Source organism: Rosa rugosa, chromosome 4, assembly GCF_958449725.1.
Source record: "Rosa rugosa chromosome 4, drRosRugo1.1, whole genome shotgun sequence".
In the NCBI taxonomy this organism is placed as follows: Eukaryota; Viridiplantae; Streptophyta; class Magnoliopsida; order Rosales; family Rosaceae; genus Rosa; species Rosa rugosa.
In genome coordinates this window covers 8,494,109-8,513,598 of record NC_084823.1, presented here as the reverse complement: position 1 = coordinate 8,513,598, position 19,490 = coordinate 8,494,109, and the positions used below count along the sequence as shown (strand labels likewise).

The window sequence follows — 19,490 nt, the reverse complement described above, 5'->3', positions numbered from 1 at the left end:
TGAATAGTGTAACCTCGTGAGTATGGTGGGCTATATCCTTGAGTCATTTTCTGGAGGTTCATGTTTTCTTGTCATTGTTTTATTTTTATTTTTATTGTTATCATTTATAAAGTATTTTGTCGTTACAGAATTCGAGGATCCAATCCAATTTCTTTGGATTTATACAGCTGTATTTGCTTGTTTCATATAGGAAACTTCTACACCAGTTAGTTTTCTTGAAAGTTGAAACTGATTGAGCTGTTTTTAAACATAAAATACTGCTCCAGTTAAGAATTTTATTGTAGGTTCACATCGATCACACATCCTTACGAAAAAGTTGTTATATAGTCTGAGAAAGGCAAATACCTGAAATATCACCCCTTGTATAATTTGGTACCTAATCTATAAAAGATGACTATTTTGTACTTGAAGAAATTCTCAGTCGGAGAACTTGGTACTTCAATCCATTATTTCGTTAACTTTGAGAATAATATTGTTATTTCATGAACATTATAAAAAAAAAAAAAATGAATAACAGCACTTTTCTAGGCAGAATGAGAGAAAAAGTTTCTTTCTCCCTCTTCTCAAATCCTAACTACGCTTATTTGAATATTTGATTGTTTTGAATGATGATGTTTAGTAGTGGTGGTAGTTTCCCCAATGAAATTGTGTTCGCATTAGTGATACTCTGTTTTATGGTCATAATCTACTGGAGATAATTTACCCTTTAGTAGGTCAAATCAGATTCATAACTGAAATTTAGTGATAGCTGTTTGGCGCAAAAAACCAGTTGGCTTGCAAACTGTCTCTTTTGAGCGTGTGCGCAGGCGTGCCAGCACCGTGGGGTGCAGCCGTCGGGGTAGTCCCTTGACCTGACTTCTTCTTCAAGCGTTGTGGACGAGGAGAGCACCAACCTCGCCACAAGGTTCTTCTCTAGCCTTTCGGGAAAGGACTTTCTGCCTTACGGATAAGGACTTTGGGTGTGATCTCTTCGCGTTACCGAATCGATACTTAGTGTTGTAGACTAAGCAGAGCAATCAATGGGAAGTTTGGAGAAAGCACGGGTTGCGCTAAAGCGTGACTTTAGCTTCGTTGGGTTGCGAGGGCGTTACCCTTGCTTCGCTGGTAGTAACGGTGGCGGTTGCGCTCGCAGTCGGCTCCTGGGGAGACTGGGACTGGAAGTACGGTCGCCGGGTTGATCTGGTGATGCTGACAGTCGGCTCTTAGAGAGACTAGGACTGGCGGGCGGTCACCGGGTTTCAACGAGGTTGAAGGTTTGCTCCGAGGAGGCTTTGTAATCGCTAGGATTGATTGATATGAGAGAGGTCTTTTTCTGTATCGTCTTATAGAGGCTGCTGCAGATTCTCCTTCCTAATAGGAATGAAATACTATATTTTAGGCCACAGTTATTGGCCTTTGAATCAAATCAAACCTCTTTATAGTTTTGATATTATCGTAGGTGATAATAAATAATTATCCGCCTCTGTCGTCGCTAGAATATAGGCAAGATTACTTGCCTCTTAGAGTCTTGAACGCAATCTTCCTCTTGGTCGCGAGCACTCGTCGCGGGGACTCCTTAATTGATCCTCTGCCATGCATGTGCAATTGTATATACATATATATATATATATCCCTTGTCACTTGTGCCATGCTTCACGTGTCCACCATATCCCTTCCTTAATTAAATCATGCATGAGCCACCACATCATATATACATATATGTTCCACCATCAAGCATGATTGCATGGAAGTATATACTGTACGTGCATGCCATTAGTTGCATGGGCAGCCATAATTGTTGCTTGTGAAGGCTAGTGAAGGGAAATTGTATCCTTCCTTAATTGATCAACCCAATCTGCTCGCTTGCACAGTACTTGGCAATCAAGCAAACAAATCACCATTAATTATCAGATATCTTGATAATTAATAATAAATCAAAGAATATTCAGATTTGCTCCAAGATTGCTTGGCCTCCAAGTAGGCTTTATTTAGCCTCTAAACAATATATTCCGAGCTTATCGAAAATATATAGCTTGGGCCACGGATACTGGCCCGGTTTTCTTCGAGTCTCCCTTATCGGGAAAAAATGTTATTTTAGGTTCAAACAATAGCAATCATTTCCCCATTAGCTTAATCTCCACATATGAGGTTATAAGGTTCAAACTCTGATTAAGAAATTACATGCTCTAAAACAACGATGAAAGATATGGAGACTTTTTCTATGAGAGGCCATGGTAGCAATTAAAGCACTAGCGTTGAGTCCAATATCCCATCTTGTTCTTAGCACAATGTTTCAGACACTATACATAATACGGTCCTTTTCATGGCCATATTCGCATGAAAATTGTAAAAAGTAGTGTGAATTGGATGATCCGGGTTAGACCAGGTGGTTTTGTAGAGAAAGGGACTTGAGTGACAAAAATGGCCCTTTGAGTTAACAAAAAAGTGGATGGAAGTACTCAATGCGGAGAGCTTCTTATGAGGACCTTATAATAAGGACCAATTGATGAATTTTGAATAAATGACAAGATGATATGCATGTTGAAATTTTAAAATATCAATTAAAGTTTAAAACACTCATCCGTTGTTCATTCAAAAATCATCACTTGGTCCTTATTATAAGATCCTCATTCTCCCTACATAATATTACCTTAGATATCAAGTGGTCCTCTTTAATAGATTAGGTACCAAATTGTTCAAATGATGATAATACATGTACTATAGAAGGTATTTACCCCGTTTGAGAACTTCTACCATGTTTTGAAGCATGTGATTATTAAACGGTTGCATGAACATTCTAAAGCATTATATGCTTCCGAGCATGGTAAAACTTCTACACTTTTGCTTGTACATTCTTAAATTCACTATACACATTTACTAGCTATACACACAATTGTTCTATGCAGTAGGGATATTTTCCCCCTTCTTCTTTGTATTATCTTTTTCATAAAAAAAAAGGGATATTAAGTATTGTGTATCATTAGGTATATTAAGGTCTTGATGTCAGATGCTAACTTAAAAAAGTGATTGTCCCTGTAATAAAGGCGTACTATAGCGGGAACTCTTCAAATAATTATGTTGTTTCACCCCACACTTATTAGCGGGGAAGTGTTTCGAGTTGGATAAGTAAGAACAATATCAGTGTATGCTCCTGAACTTTGATGACACATTCCTATTGTCATATGCCATTCATATCAGCAAGTTGGAAACTTATTGGTATCACATGCGTTCTCTTTTTGTTTGGCCCCATTGTTATAAGTGGTTCGGAATCTTCTGAGTTCTGATCGATCTTGGTGATCTGGGGGCGCTAGCTTGTTGGTGTTAGCTGTTGCTTGTGGAGAGTGGACCCTGGAGTGGAGGCAAAGGAGGAAAGCAGAGTCTTGTTTTAAGTCCGTGACCGACTACATCCCGTGTTGGAAAATCATGTACAAGACAACTAACAAGATGTTTAACAAATGCTGTCACGCAATGCAATTCTTTCTATTATCCAAGCTAGGCTCCAATCGGGTGGTCGCTTCTTATCCTCCATCATTTCTTAGTTTTTTAAAACAAAAGAAGAAGAAGAAAAAAACCCATGTAGAAGTAATGAAAATGAGCTGGATAGCATAATGTAACTCTTGAAGTTTTTTTTTTGTCTATTTGATTTTCTCGAATTAAAGATATAGAAAAATTAAAGTATTCTATAAGGCATATGCTAGTAGTGGAAGGTCATTAGGGACTCTCGTGCGAGCCATAGACATGGCAAATGGGAAGAGCCCGTAGGCTAGTGCCATCGAAGAGTTTGTTGGGAGGGCACTAGTAATAGTGTGGATCGGGAGGCTGTGAAGTTTCTTGTGTGAGAGATGTCTTTCACTTGATGCAAAAGGATGTTAATTAGTCCTGAGGCCTTGAAGATCTCTGCGCAAGAGATGTTATTGACTACCTTAAAAAGAGAAGGTGCTAATCACACTTGGTAACCGTACCAAAATTATGTGAGTGGAGAGCAACTCAAACAACTTCCCAATATTTTGATTGTTCTTTATTTTAGGGAAAATAGTGATCTCTGCGCAAGAGATGTTATTGACTACCTTAAAAAGAGAAGGTGCTAATCACACTTGGTAACTGTACCAAAATTATGTGAGTGGAGAGCAACTCCAACAGCTTCCCCATATTTTGATTGTTCTTTATTTTAGGGAAAAATGAGTCTCTTTTGCTCCAAATCCCTATTTTAGGGATAATGAGGAAAAAGAAAACTAAATTCTCTAAATTTATAGCAATCTCTAAAATTTAAGGGAGAATTATGAAGATTTTAGAGATTGTTGTAAAATAGGAAATCTGTTGGAGTTGGAGAAAAAAAAAAGGCTAAAGCTTTGACTTTTGCTTCCTTATAATACATAAATTATAGAGAATTTGTTGGAGTTGCTTTAAGAAAATATCAAGAAAAGTTGAAGAGAAACTGGGCGGTCAATAAATGATTAAATAACAAAATATTTTACAGTCCAGTTAGTGGTAAATTAATTAAATTTTCTCGCAGAAAATGCCAACTTACTTTGCTTAACCGGTGGCAATTGAGTATTGACAATTCCTACATGAACCCCTTATTTCTTCACATTTTGTCTTGGTTAAGCCTCTCTTAGATATTTTAGCCAACATCTTGTAACACAATAAAAAAAAAAAAAACATTAGCACACACTTCACGCTAGAGTATGTATTTTGCGAGAACAAACGTTAGTGCGGAGTGTCCTTTCGATGGCACCCCTAGATTCGCCGTGCTTACCAGCCACAAGATCAGCCGCGTTGAATTGATATGTATCGTTTAGAGGTGATTGTAGTGGTTGTTGAAGGTTTTCCTCCTCGATGGAAATAATTGAAAGAAAGTTAAAACATTAAGAACCCCTCAAGTGTTGTTCTAACCGTATAGCTGCAGATCTGCAGTAGAACTAGTGAAACTACACATGTTAGGTCACATGATCTGATAATCATACTGCAATGTATGAAATCCACTGAGACTGATTTGATAGTAAGATGCTACTATGCGATTGCTCCTTCACAGTGGCACACCTTTACCAAGTAATGACAATTCTTTGGACCCGGTTTTAGAGCAGAGCAGAGCTGTTTGGAGTTCAGAACTTAGTTGTCTTCACTCTCTTACTTCCTCAATAATTCCGATAAGAATACAGTGTATTTTGTCATTGATTATTCACGGGGTCCGTCCTCATTACCAAACAACACATGCTTACTGATAGAAATTATTATGATAGCTTGATCTGTTCTAATGGAAGTTTGCATCATGACTAGATTTTCAAAGACCATAGAAGATCACAATCCAAAAAATTATGTTGATTTCATACCAACTTGTCTATATAGTATAAAACATATAAGACGAGTGAAAGAACACAGATGAATGATCTTGTTTTTGAGTGTTGGAATACATATACAACAATATGACTGAGAGTCGACTGAAGATTAAGACCTATATAAAACAGTTAAATATGCGTTCAACAGACGACAATTAAGAAAATAAAATCCTCCACTCAAGAGTAATTTTTTCTTTTGTAGTGTTTTCTTCATTTTTGAGTCGTGTGACTCATGTCCCCAGAATTCTTCAAAATATCTCCAACGAGGTCCCATTCATGAAAAAAGGACGTACTCTGCAAATGCCAATAACTCCAAGGGTGCTACAATAATTTAACCTCACCTATCTTCATATATAAACGTCTCATTATCTTCACTCAATTTACAACATTGTAAGCTTTCCTAGAGTCCATTTTCTTCAGTCCAAGTCATGGACTCAAAGATTGCTTGCTTTCTCTTCTTTGCTCTTCTAATCTCTCTCACCAAAGCTGTTGATCCTTGTGCTTCCCAAAGCTATGGCTCAGGTGACCTCTCCATAATTCCAACCTATAGCAAATGCTCTCCCTTAACTTCACCCAAGACCGACCCGTTCAACACAGTCCTAAACATGGCCTCCAAAGACCCGGAGCGGTTCAAGTACCTGTCAACCCTAGTGGCCCAAAAGACCACTTCGGCTCCGATTGCTTCGGGCCAACAGGTCCTAAACATTCCCAGCTACATAGTCCAGATCAAGTTGGGCACCCCGGGCCAGCTCATGTACATGGTCCTTGACACAAGCAACGACATTGCATGGGTCCCATGCTCGGGGTGCACCGGGTGCTCCTCCACCACATTCTCGCCCAACACATCCACAACTTACGGGCCGTTGGACTGCTCGGTGCCCGAATGCGCCCAGGCCCGCGGGCTCTCATGCCCGGCCGGGTCTCCCGTCGGGTGCTCATTTAACCAATCGTACGGTGGAGGCTCATCATTTTCCGCCTCGCTTGTCCAAGATGCCTTGGGATTAGGAAAAGATGTCATTCCGAAATACTCTTTCGGGTGCATCAATTCCATCTCTGGCGGGAACATCCCGCCACAGGGGCTATTGGGCTTGGGCCGTGGATCCATGTCGTTGCTCTCGCAATCCGGATCGCTTTACTCGGGAGTGTTCTCATATTGTTTACCCAGTTTCAAATCTTACTACTTTTCCGGGTCCCTCAAGCTGGGCCCTGTCGGCCAGCCCAAGTCCATCAGAACCACCCCACTTCTCAAAAACCCTCGCCGGCCATCCTTGTATTACGTCAACCTCACCGGAATCAGCGTCGGCAAGGTCCTCGTGCCCATTGCCCCACAATTCCTAGCCTTTGACCAGACCACTGGCGCCGGAACCATCATAGACTCCGGCACAACAATCACCCGATTCGTGCCACCCGTTTACAACGCAATCCGAGACGAGTTCAGAAAACAAGTGAACACCACATTTTCGACTTTGGGGGCATTCGACACTTGCTTCAACACCAACAACGAAGGCGTAGCGCCGGCCATTACGTTTCGTTTCACAGGCTTGGTGTTGACGTTGCCATTGGAGAACAGCTTGATTCACAGTAGCTCGGGGACGCTGGCTTGCTTGGCAATGGCAGCGGCGCCCAATAATGTGAACTCGGTGCTGAATGTGATAGCCAACTTGCAGCAGCAGAACCTTAGGATTCTGTTTGATGTTGCCAACTCTCGGTTGGGCATTGCCCGTGAGCTTTGTAATTAAGTAGTGGAAAATTGTAGGAAGGATTTTGGGTTGTTTTTCACTTTGTGTGTTTAAATTGTCACCATGCAAAGTTTGGTGAGTGGTGACAAATAAAAGGGCAGGATACGAGCAGGGCTCGTGATGTGTTCAATTTGGAGTTCCAAGCTGTTCACTACTATATGGTAATTATTTGGGGGTAAGTAATTGGAGCTTTTGATTGTGACTCTTTTGTGTTTTTTGTTAACGCAAATTAAGTTTAGCTTACAAATCGGAGGCCATCCAGGGCCGGTCCTGACATTTTGGAGACCTGAGGCAAACATTCATACAAATTTTTTTCCTATAATAAATTAAAACTTAAATACACTAGTAGCAATGAAAAAAAAGAAACAAAAAAAAAACATCTATATTGTATTCTTAAATTAGAAAGGACATTAGTAAAAAAAAAAAAGAGTGTTTAATACCAAAAGAAACCAGAAAAAAAAAGTGAGAGAATATAAAATGAAACTATTTTTAGCAATGAGAAAAAGAAAAGAAGAAAAAAGGTTCTTTTGCCAAAAAACATAAAGGAGAACTAATTTGTTTAGAACTTGGGTGGCTTTGAACTACAATATATATATAAAAAAAAAACTGTCGGAGGCCCGCCAGAGACCGGTCAGGGCCGGCTCTGAGGCCATCACATCGCAGAGTCACGGATGCACTCTTAGTTTTTACATGTTTGTTGGCAAAATAGTACCATTGGACACATTTCTGCTGACAACTCCACGGGCGACGAAACTTTCAATAAAAAAAATATAGTATAAATGGTCACACTTTGAGAGTTTCGTCCGCAGAGGTCACCAATAAGAAATAAAAATGGACACACAAAATAAGTCCTCAGACCATGAATAATTGGTCGAAAAAAAGCCTGTGATAAAAAAATGCAATAAAAGGGTCAATGGGCTCTTTCCATTTAGGATGCATCACTCCAGCGCTTCATTTAACAATACTTGTATTAATGCTCTTTCACTGTTTATGCTTGTTTTTATTTAGTAATTTTGCTAGCCGCTAAAAGACAAAAATTTATAAACAGAAGGATTAGAATTCTTAGTTTCAACTCCATCCATCAAGCCCAATCAAGGGTGGGAATGGGGTGGGGTTTTGAAAAAAAAAAAAACTCCAATTTCTTTAATTTGCTTATCTTTTTTGTTGGTAAATATTGAAGTTTGCAGCTTGCTTGTAGGTAATTTCATTATTTTATATATCATATGAATTTTATGTTTTGCCATTAAATTTTTTTATAATTCGATCTTGGTACTGAATTGCAGAAAAATACATTGATTTATTTCGACTTTTGCTCACGAATCCTCAAAACTGAATCTGCCAATCATCTGTGTCCTCCAAAGATTGAAATTCGTGCCACCAAACTTGTCAACCATATCTATGCACTCATAGCTCCCAATGAAACTTAAGAAGTGATAACTCCCTTGCTCTCTATAACTCTCTCAAGCCAAGTAAGCATAGTCGTTCTGGTTCGTATTCACATGACGAAAGTTTAAACAATTTTTTTTTTTTTGTTACAGCTGCCAACATTCATATTCTCCTTCACTTCTTTTTTTCCCTTTTTTTTTTTTCCTAATATATTTTCAGTTTATCTTTCTTCTTTTGATTTAAGGTGAGAATAAAAGTGGGAAATATAATTACCGTTGGCAGGATTAATGAGTAGGGATGGAAATTGGAAAGCAAGAAATGGCACGTGCTCTTTTACAGCGAAATGACGGTTGGCAGGGGTTTCTTGAGCGGCAAGAACGTGTAGCTTAATCCTCACGCTTCTTAATAATCCGTACTTGAATAGGAAACCAAATCCTTATATATTTCATCCCCTCTGCCCCAGTTTCTATTTCTCACCGTTGCAAACTTTTTAGAAACTAAATTGCACGAAGTGCTCAATCCCCCCTTCTTATCTTTTGATTAGGTAATTGTTCATACCCAGACGATTGGCAATCAATCCTCGATCTTTTGGTTCGGTTTCAAAATCATAAACCTCAAACAATCTTGATCGATCTTCTTCCCTCTCTGTTCTGTTCTTCTAGATCAAGATTAATTTGAGGAAATGGATCAGGAAATTGAGAATACTAGCACTCATTGCTGGTTGGAAAAGATCGAAGATCCCGAAATCGAGTTGGGTTGCACCAAGTTGGTGATGGAGATCGAGGCCACAATTACATGCCCCGGCAGATGTTCGGAGGAAGAAGAAGAAGATGAAGATGATGAGGACTACTCCGATATCAATCAAATTCTAGCACAAGACAGCAACAGTTATGAGGACACACTCGAACTTAACTTCTTGATGGACGACAACAATGGAACCGCCCCGACTCGATTTATGAAGGAACAAATATCTAGCAAGCTCTTCGACTTGAATGTTCCCTTTAGGGATCATGAATCCATAGCAGACAAAATATTGAACTATGTCTTTGCGGTGGCAAGAGATCCTAGTCGTAAAGCCGACGGCAAGATTTTGTGTATGAGGGCTGTCATCCATGCTTTTGGGGAAGAACTGGAAGATGAGGATATGGACATTGACCCTAAATTTGTGCCTGCAAGTAAATCGGCTTTGGAGAAGTTGGAGAGGGCGATCGTTGTCCAAGTCTCAACAATGTGTTCGGTATGTAGGGAGGAGCTGGTGGCTGGTTCCGAAGCAACTCGGATGCCGTGTTTGCATATTTACCATGAGAGTTGCATTGTAGAGTGGTTGGGTAAGAGCAAGTACTGCCCACTGTGTCGATATTCCATGCCAAGTGATTAGTCAAGGAATTTATAATTTGATATTTGAAATTTGATATGTAGTTGATGATTGTTGACCATCTATTGTTGACCATCGATTCAATGATATTATCCATTTGATAGAAAAAATAAGACTTTAAAAAAAAAAGGAAAAAGAATTGTGCTCTAAAACTAACACTTTAGCTTTATATTATGGATCTAAACCACTCTTTAAGCCCTTTATGTAGCGCTCTAAAGTTAAAATTCTTTTAAGCTGAAACTTATTTAATCTTTTGTAATACTCCCTATAATTACATGTGGTCATCCATAAACTAACTTTTTTATTTCTTTTGTTTTAGTACACCTTAAAAATTAAATAAGTATATATGTCATTTTAATTGTTAGGGATAAAAATGTCACATTAGAAGTAAATAATTAAGAAAAAGAAAAGTAAAACATAGTTTTTAAGTAGAATATTTTGAGTTTGATTCGCGAATGACTAGTTATTGTTTATTTTACTTGTTATGTAAACTTAAAAGACTACCCACTCTCTCTCCGATAATTAATTACTTTCACACCTATTGGTCTGGTGCTAGTTTTCATAATCTTTTATGTTAGGAAGCTAAAACACTCTAAATATAGATATATACAGATCCTATCCAGAGTGAGGCCTCACTCTGAAATTAATGTGTGAGGTTGGAGTTTAGGGTCACTTTTCGATCTCATATTCACATCTCGACCATTTAATTTTTAGGTACTAATGTATAGATCATCTCTATAAATTTTCAGCCAAATTTGATGATATTTATGGTATCTAACTCACTTAAACCAATGGACGAACTTAATCTGTCCACTCTGAACTGTACTAGCTTTAAGGCAGTTATCAATGCCTTAATGACCATCAATTTGGCTGAAATTTTGCAGAGATAATCTATACATTAGTACCTAAAAACTGAATGGTCGAGATGTGGATATGAGTCTGAAAAGTGACCCTAAACTCCAACCTCACACATTAATTTCAGAGTGAGGCCTCACTCTGGATAGGATCTGTATATATCTATATTTAGAGTGTTTTAGCTTCCTAACATAAAAGATTATGAAAACTAGCACCAGACCAATAGGTGTGAAAGTAATTAATTATCGGAGAGAGAGTGGGTAGTCTTTTAAGTTTAATGAATCAAGCGAAAAGTATGTGTTCATGGGATACAACTCACATACAAAGGGCTATAGGTTCTACAATTTGAAAAAGAAAAAAATGATTATCTGCAAAGATCGATGTTCTCTTCAGCGAGAAATCATCTTGGGATTGGAATCAAGGTTCAGTCCTGCAACAAGATGTGCAAGATAATGTTGTTCAAAATGAACAAGATGTTCCAGAACAGTTGGAACTTGATCCACTACAACAGTCACCGCCTCACAGTCCTCAACAACCTTCACCAGCACCTTCAAATGCACAATCAACTCCAAGCTCAACACTGATCAGGTTAAGAAGCTTGAATGATGTGTATGAAAGCTGCAATGCATGCTTGTTCGAACCTGAACATTTTGAAGAAGCTGTGAAAGAAGATGAATGGAGAACTGCGATGAAAGAGGAGATCAATGTGATTGTGAAGAACAATACATGGGAGTTGGTTGATAAACCAGATAACAAAGATGTTATTGGTTTAAAGTGGATTTACAAAACCAAGCTAAATGCTGATGGTTCTGTACAAAGAAACAAAGCAAGATTGGTAGCAAAAGGGTACTCGCAGATACCTGGAGTTGACTTCAATGAAACTTTTGCACCAGTAGCAAGGCATGAGACCATAAGAGGTCTAATTTCCATTGCTGCACAAAAAGGTTGGTTTCTTCACCAACTAGACGTAAAGTCTGCATTTCTAAATGGAGTGTTAAAAGAAGAAGTGTTTGTGGAACAACCACAAGGTTTCATCATCAAGGGTAAAGAGCAGAAGGTTTACAAATTGAAGAAGGCTCTTTATGGTTTGAAACAAGCCCCAAGAGCTTGGTACGGTGAGATTGATTCCTATTTCACAGGAAAAGGGTTTCAAAGGAGTGAAAATGAACCTACCCTTTACACCAAAACTGAAGGTAAATCAAGCATTCTTATTGTCTCCTTATATGTTGATGATTTGGTATTTACTGGAAGTTGTGAAAAAATGATTTCAAATTTCAAGTCTGATATGATGATGAAATATGAAATGAGTGATTTGGGAATCATGCATTATTTTCTGGGAATTGAAATAGTTCAATCAGTGGAGGGAATCTTCATTACACAGAAAAAATATGCAAAGGCAATTCTAGAGAAGTTCAAAATACTTTGTTGCAAATCTGTCGCAACACCTCTAGTTGTCAATGAAAAATTTCAAAAGGAAGATGGAAGTGGTAGTGCAGATGAGAGTATATACAGAAGTTTAGTGGGAAGTTTGCTTTACTTGACAGCAACAAGGCCAGATCTTATGTATGCTGCAAGTCTGTTATCCAGATTTATGCACAAGCCAACCAAAGTACACTATGGAGCTGCGAAGAGAATCCTAAGATACATTCAAGGTACAATTGACTTTGGAATCATGTATAAGAGGAATGTGGAACCAAAACTCTTTAGTTTTTGTGATAGTGATTGGGGAGGCAGTGTAGATGATTTGAAAAGCACATCTGGGTATACTTTCACACTTGGAACTGGTGTATTCTCTTGGGCTTCAAAGAAGCAAAAATCAGTGGCCCTATCTACACCTGAAGCAGAGTATGTGTCTGCATCTATAGCTACTTCGCAAGCAATTTGGGTCAGAAGAGTCATTGAAGATTTTGGTGAGAAAAAAGAATCTACAACAACCATTCTCTACGACAACAAGTTTGCAATTGCCATGAGCAAGAATCCGGTGTATCACAGTAGGGCGAAACACATTGCCTTGAAGTTTCACTACAACAGGGATGCAGTTGAAGAGAATGAAGTGGATTTGGTCTACTGTAATACTGAGGACCAAGTTGCAGATATCTTCACCAAAGCTCTACCAAGAGAGAGGTTTGAATACCTCAGAGGCCTACTAGGAATGAAGAAGCAAAGCATTAAGAGGGAGTGATAAAATTAATGCTTTCCTGCTCCATCCGCGAAAAGTTCGCGAAGTGAGTTCGCCGCGAAGGTTCGCTAAAGTGCGTTCGCGAGATGAAGTCACAGCGGCGAAATGGTCGCGAGATAAAGTCACCGCGACGAAATGTTCACGAGGTAAGTTGGTCGCGAAGGTTCGCTTATGAGCGCTCGCTAGATGACGTCACTGTGGGGAATAGTAAGTCGCGAGTTCACTGAGAAGTAGTGTTCGCGAATAACAGGTTGCGGAATAACTAAGTCTGTCGTGAAAGTTGAGTCTGTTCGCTGTCGCGAAATATGCTGCGGTGAAAGATATTTTACAGCAACTTGCATTATTGTTTGTTCCACTCAAATTAAGCTAGATATTTTGTATCTAAAGTACTTTTTAATCTAGTTTAATATGCTTTCATCTTAGATATTTTGTAGGTTAATCTTGTACCCTATATAAGGGAAGTGTTGGTTGATGTAAAAGGTAGAACAAGTTCAGAAACTCAAGCACACAAGTTTGCTGGGTTAAGTTGATCTGTTCATGCTTCATTTGCTACTGCAAATTAATCAAATCAACAAGTTGTGGTTTCGATTATATTTTGTTCAAATACAAAGTAGAAGCAATCAAATTTTAAAAAATTATATTCAACACTGGTGTTGCAAGTAGGACTCATGATGGGTTTGGTGCTGCAAGTGGATCGCAAGGCCGACAAAGGAGTCCCGGGAGAAGATCGACCCAGACTGTGCTGTGGGTGGAGCTAGTGTTGTAGTTGGATGTTTTGCCATCGGCGAACTTGGAGTTCCCGCAGAGGCCGGTGGGAGAGACTGTAGTGGCAGCACTACTAGAATTCTGTTCATTTACATCAGTCCAGAACCGATGTAAAACTAAATTCTGACCGATTTCTTTGTGGCTGATGTAAAAGATATAGACATCACTTTAAGCGCGTCACAGACCGATGTCCTAGATAACGACCAACATCGCTTCTTAAACACAAATCGATGTATAATCGTTACAATCATCATAATTTTGTATGTTAACTATATTTAATTCTTCATATTTTCACATTTTATGCTTAATAAAATATATCTCGAACAATATCTAAGTGAACATTTAAATCGATTACAATTTCAGAAATGATGTCTGGAACCCTTCTAGACATCGCTTGTTGTTTCAAAAACCGACGTGTTGTTTCATTATATACATCGCTTTTGTTTTATAAAACCAATGTTCTTTGTTTAATGATACATCAGTTTACCCAAAGTGATTTGTGCGTTGACAATAGATTACGTTTTGGTATTTAGAAATCGATGTGCACTGGTTTTGGGTACATCAGTTCTGTGGACACAATTCGATATATTGATAACATAAGACATCGATTTTCAATTTGGTACTGCTTTCTAATCTCTCAACTGACATCGTTTTCCTTGGCATTACTGTTTTGTTATGCTTTTATATACTTCACTTCATTTTGACAAGCATAATGTGCAAAGTTTGCATCCAGCTGCTGTTGGGAAAAGAAATGCATTCCCATCATCCAAAAATTGAGGATTTCCATTAATTTCTTTTCAAATTCATAATTCAACATAATTCACAAAATAAAACCTCAAAACTTACAAAGGCTAGCCTAGACATTTGATCCAGCTTTAGAATTCTTATCTGTAGCCACTTTAGTATACCCTATTGGAATTATTTCAGTGTTTGGAGCAACAACGCAATACTCAAGAAGGATCAGTCTCAATAACCTTGAACTCGACACTCCTCATTCCTCCTCTCACAATCAAGAGATCACCCTTCCTCACTAGGGTGTAGGCCTCCAGGAAATAAACTGCAACATATCAGAAGAGTACGTAAAGTATAATCAATTAGCAACTTCTGGTCTCTGCCTACTGAATGAAGTATAATCATGAAGAAATAAGTGCAAAAAGGAAGCTAAAGTAAACCTGAGCACTGAAAGACTTAAGGGGGTCCTTATCTTCCTTGAATTTTTTCTTGAATCCACGGCGACCAAGGTTGGCAAGCTTAACTCTCTTGCTGGCTTCTTTAGTTGTTACATTCAACAGATATTCAGGCACAACTCGGTGAGGAGCAGGGGGCTTCTTGCTCAGAACCTTGTCATATATGTTTCAACAGATCTGCACAAAAAAAAAAAAAATTAATAATGCTCATGTCTTGCAACTTGAACTGATACAACGAGTATAATATAAGACTCAAATACATCCAACCACAGAAATTTGGTACCTAGATCCTTTCGGTTAGCTACATATTTAAGCTGATTACTTCTCAATAAAAATAAATTTCTAAATCCAAATAAACTGCCAAATAAACTTCCAAGTTCAACAGATGTGTAAAAGTTTTGGTTAGCTATATATTTGCCAAATATATATAAACTATGCCATGTGTAAAACTTTTTCTAAGGTAACTCCTCAACAGTGGTTGATAATAAAACCAGTATCAATAATTTGAGATTAAAACATGGTGACATATGCCAAACTAATAGTAATATATATATCTTCAATAACTATAGAAAAGTCAAACTAACAGAACATATGCCAAACTAATAGTAATATATATATCTTCAATAACTATAGAAAAGTCAAACTAACAGAACATATGCCTAAGATTAAAAGTAGACAGGTATCATATGCTTACCTGTCAAAGAAGCAGATCCACTCCCACCGTCAATTTCAACATCCTGTGTCAGTAGACCTTTATGGGGAATTGAATCAAACTTTCTTGAGTCATAATCATCTTGAAATGCACTACCGGAAAATCTTGTGAATAAAGAGTAAATAAAGGCCAAGCAAAAATAATACAATATCGTAATAGAATTAAAGAAAGAAAAATACTACAGATAAGTGTGGTTGGTGATTGTGTGGATGTATTCAATAGACAAAATAATCTTGAAACTTTCAAAAAGAATTGAGGGGAAAAAAAAAAAAAGGACCTCAGCTACAGCAGTTCTACTCTCAACAGATGCAGCAGCATGAAGTGCATTAGACAAATCTTTTCTCATTTCTTCAACCTGTTTGATGGCATTTTTTATGGTCTGATCGCGGTCAAGTACAAGTGAGGGCATTATTTTCTCTTCTTACAATTCTCTTTTAGCATCAGCCCACTGCCTCTGATAAGGAAAATCATAATTTCAAGTTGTTAACACCCAAACAATAGTCCTTTGAATCTCAATAATATGGTTCCAATTCAAAAGGGTAATAACATAAATTCAAAACAACAATAACACAGTTCAATTAATCAACCAGTTCAAAAAAAACAAAAAAAAACAAAAAAAAAAAAAAGCAAGTTAAGGGCCTAGGATTAAGTCTCAAATGAAATTCATAAACAAGATTCAACCCAACGTACATAGTTAGCCTTGAACTAAAAGCTAACACTAACTAACCACATTCCAGAATATAATTCATCAAATGCTCTCCAAACAAGCAGATACAAATATACATTCCCAATAACATTGAAAAAGGATACAATGTAGATGGACACAAGAACATTATGTATAAACACTGTCCTCATATAAATAGGGCCTCGTAAAAGTCTTTTTGAGCTTCTGTGAGTTCACAATAAATCAAAGTTGATAGTGTCCCAGGAATCAACATCAGTAATAAACTTTAGGCAATGAGACACATAACACAATAACAAACCTCAAGCAACTCCCTTCAAAATTATTAATACAGTCTGCATATCAAAGCTAGTCATCCTAAGTTGCCAAATCAAAACTCACAAGAGACACAAATGATTATATGCCAATAAATCATCTCACGCCACACAGATAATAAAAACGGAGCACCATAACATATATATATATATATATATATATATATATATATATATATATATTCAATAATTCATACATATTTATAAGTACCATACATAAATTAAATGCTAAGAAAATAGCGCAGACCATTAATGTTTTTCATCTTTATTTTTTGTGTGTGGCATTCCTTATCTTTCTAAACCTTTCAGCTAAAAGATGAAGCAATGGAGCATAGGCTGTGCTCTTAAATCAAATAAATCTAGAAAACCCCCATGATCACAAAGAAACAAGAAACTTTCACACCATAAATATCTCAAACCTAATAAAGTAATTCTCTTGTAGAGATATTGAGTAGCATAGTTATTGAACCAATAAGCTAAACAGTTGCAGGATATCAGTGTCCAAACCTGGAGCTAATCTTCATTGGTATGCCACTATAAGTTACTCTTTTTTTTTTTTTTTTTTTTTTTTTTTTTTAAGCACATACTAATTGCCAGAGGCTAAATGGTATGTAGAAAGTGGAATAAAAGAAAGGGGGAACTGATCCTTCCCTCCTCTACACATTAGTAGAACTTATTTCTCCTATCAAGAAGCAACATTTGCAGGTGGGGCAATCGAAACACAAATGTAAACCAAAGATATAACAAGCATTACCAAAGGATCCAAAAAGCTTCGAGAAATAATAAGAGGCAATACATCTAAAAAAAGTCCCAGAGCTGTTTCTGACATTGCAAAAACCTGCAAAACCATATTAAGAAATACAAGGGATTATAGCCAGCAACTAGAAAGACTGAATAACTCAGGCTTCTGATTTTCCTTTAAAAGGTACAGGAAACAATCTAAATATATTTCTAGATGCAAATCCTAATTGCATCCCGCAATAGCACTAAAGCTGCTATTAGTAAAACTTTCTTACTTCAAATGGGAGGTTAATTGATAAACCTACCAAATTCTCAGTTGCAACACGGAGTCTACCATGGACGGAAGCACCAGCCCCACCTCCCATGATAATTCCATTCAGAATTGAAATCTTCAATGAAGGGCGAATACAAGAGTGGAGAACTGAGGTAGTTTCTGCACAAGACCCAATTAACTTGACATGGCTAGCATGGTAAAATAACTCATTCATCACCAACTATTCTCAAAAAATTATTACTTGGGTGTGAAAAACAAATAGCTAGGGATTTTGACCAATAATGAACCAATCTGATATTACAATTAGAAAAAACATTAGGGATGAACATTATACCTCCTGAAGCACTCTTGGATGAGGAGCTGAGAAGAGACATGCATCATTGATTGCAGGTGCGGAAGGAACCGAGTGAGAGGATGACCCTACAAATGTTAGAATAAAGCAATTATAACCAAAATTTCATAGCTCACAATTTCAATTTGTACAAGTTAAGATTGGAAGGAAGCAAGAGAGCACATACCCAAGCTGGATTTCACTTTCTCCAGAAATTCACAGTTCTTCAACCCACCCACAAACTCGTTGCTTCTTAAACTCTAAACAAAAACAATCATACTTCAACAATAGCCCACAAATCCATACAATAATTTCGCCCAAATGAAAACAATAGCCCACAAAAACAATCATACCTATAAAGATTACTTCGTCCCCGACCGGCGACTCGCAGCACTGTCCAATAATGGAGTCGTAATCGAATCCTACAAACCCTGCAGTGACCTCCCAGTCGTTCTCTGAAGCCACTAGCACCGAATCGTCGCCGCTCTCTTCCAGTCGCCGAGCTTCGATTCGAAGCACTAAGACTGAACGCCGCCGTTTAGAACGGCTTGGATGATGTCCTCATCCTCCTTGAAGCAGCGGCGTCGTCGTCCTAGTGGGAGGGCCGTGAGCTTCTCACTGGACCAAGTCGATGACGAATAAGCCGAGGACGGTAACAATGGCGGCGACTTCGACTGAGGAGGAGAAGCTCGAGTTTGTGAGGAGCTCGCGTTTGGGAGAATGGAGGTCGAGCTAGAGTCAAGACGCACAGAGCACGAGTTAGGGTTTCTGTTTTGGGGTTGGTCGGGTTTTTTTTCTAAGTGTTAAAATTTTAAGTTTTAGAACCCGCTTCCCCAAAATCACTTAAACACTTAGCGCTTCCACCAAAATTTGGTTCCCGCAAATTTTGAAACAAAAATATAGATATCAGTTATTTTAAGAACTGATGTTAATGATACACATTTAAATCGATATTTTTTTAAAGCGATGTAAGACTACTTTTTTACATCGTGGGCAAGTCTGACCGATTTAAATGTTGTGATGTAAATGAACAGAATTCTAGTAGTGCAGCGGCTCTGGTAATGACGAGGGTGGGGTTGGCAATGGTCATAACCTGAAGAAAGTGGAATCAACTTGGTTGGGGCTGCTTCCAAACTCATAGGCTAGAGTGTGATAAACTTGGGCCAGGATTCATTGGAGTGAAGCTTCGGCTGAAAATTTAGTTTTTTATTTTTATTTCCATTTTGTCAGAATTCCTTCTCTTTTTGGGAAGGAATTGGTAGGCTCCCAGAGTTAAGGAATGTCGCTAGGAGTAGTCGATATGCCTGCGCTTTTTTTTTATTCTCGCAAAGGTAGTGTAAGGTACTTTTGGATATGCTTCGTTGCTAGTTAAAAATATTTAATTGCTTAGGTACGTATTGGCTCTGTCTCACAACCTTAAATGGCTGGGTCTTAAGTATAATTTCGCTGATCTATAAATTAGTTTACTATTCCTCTAAAAAAAAAAGATTCCAACGATAATTTTTATAAGACTAAATACTGTTTAGTCCTTGAACTTTTGCCTTAAAAACACTTCAGTCTCTGGCCTTCTAATTTCACACGTTTAGTCCTTGTACTTCAAAATTTTGAACCAATAGGTCCTTGTCGTTACTCTCC

At 38.0% G+C, this 19,490-nt stretch overlaps 1 protein-coding gene and 1 long non-coding RNA gene across 3 annotated transcripts; one reads left to right on the top strand and one right to left on the bottom strand.

Moving 5' to 3' along the window:
- The first annotated feature begins 5,686 nt into the window (after window positions 1-5,686).
- Window positions 5,687-7,258, top strand: LOC133743434 (aspartyl protease AED3). Its single transcript, XM_062171376.1, has one exon. The coding sequence runs from the start codon at window positions 5,744-5,746 to the stop codon at window positions 7,052-7,054; it is 1,311 nt and encodes a 436-aa protein (XP_062027360.1). The 5' UTR covers window positions 5,687-5,743; the 3' UTR covers window positions 7,055-7,258.
- Window positions 7,259-14,376: 7,118 nt separating this feature from the next.
- Window positions 14,377-18,674, bottom strand: LOC133742062 (uncharacterized). 2 transcript variants are annotated; one of them, XR_009862338.1, is made up of 8 exons: window positions 18,209-18,674; window positions 18,043-18,115; window positions 17,859-17,944; window positions 17,556-17,683; window positions 17,264-17,347; window positions 15,496-15,967; window positions 14,787-14,978; window positions 14,377-14,671 (listed from the first exon to the last, which is right to left on the bottom strand). It is a non-coding gene; the product is annotated as an uncharacterized LOC133742062 (long non-coding RNA). The 2 variants fall into 2 exon arrangements; XR_009862339.1 differs by having other exon boundaries at window positions 17,306-17,347.
- Between the last annotated feature and the right edge of the window lie 816 nt (window positions 18,675-19,490).

What these genes read in the sequence shown, in the direction of transcription:
- LOC133743434 (XM_062171376.1), top strand. Translation starts at nt 5,744, where the DNA reads ATGGACTCAAAGATTGCTTGCTTTCTCTTCTTTGCTCTTCTAATCTCT.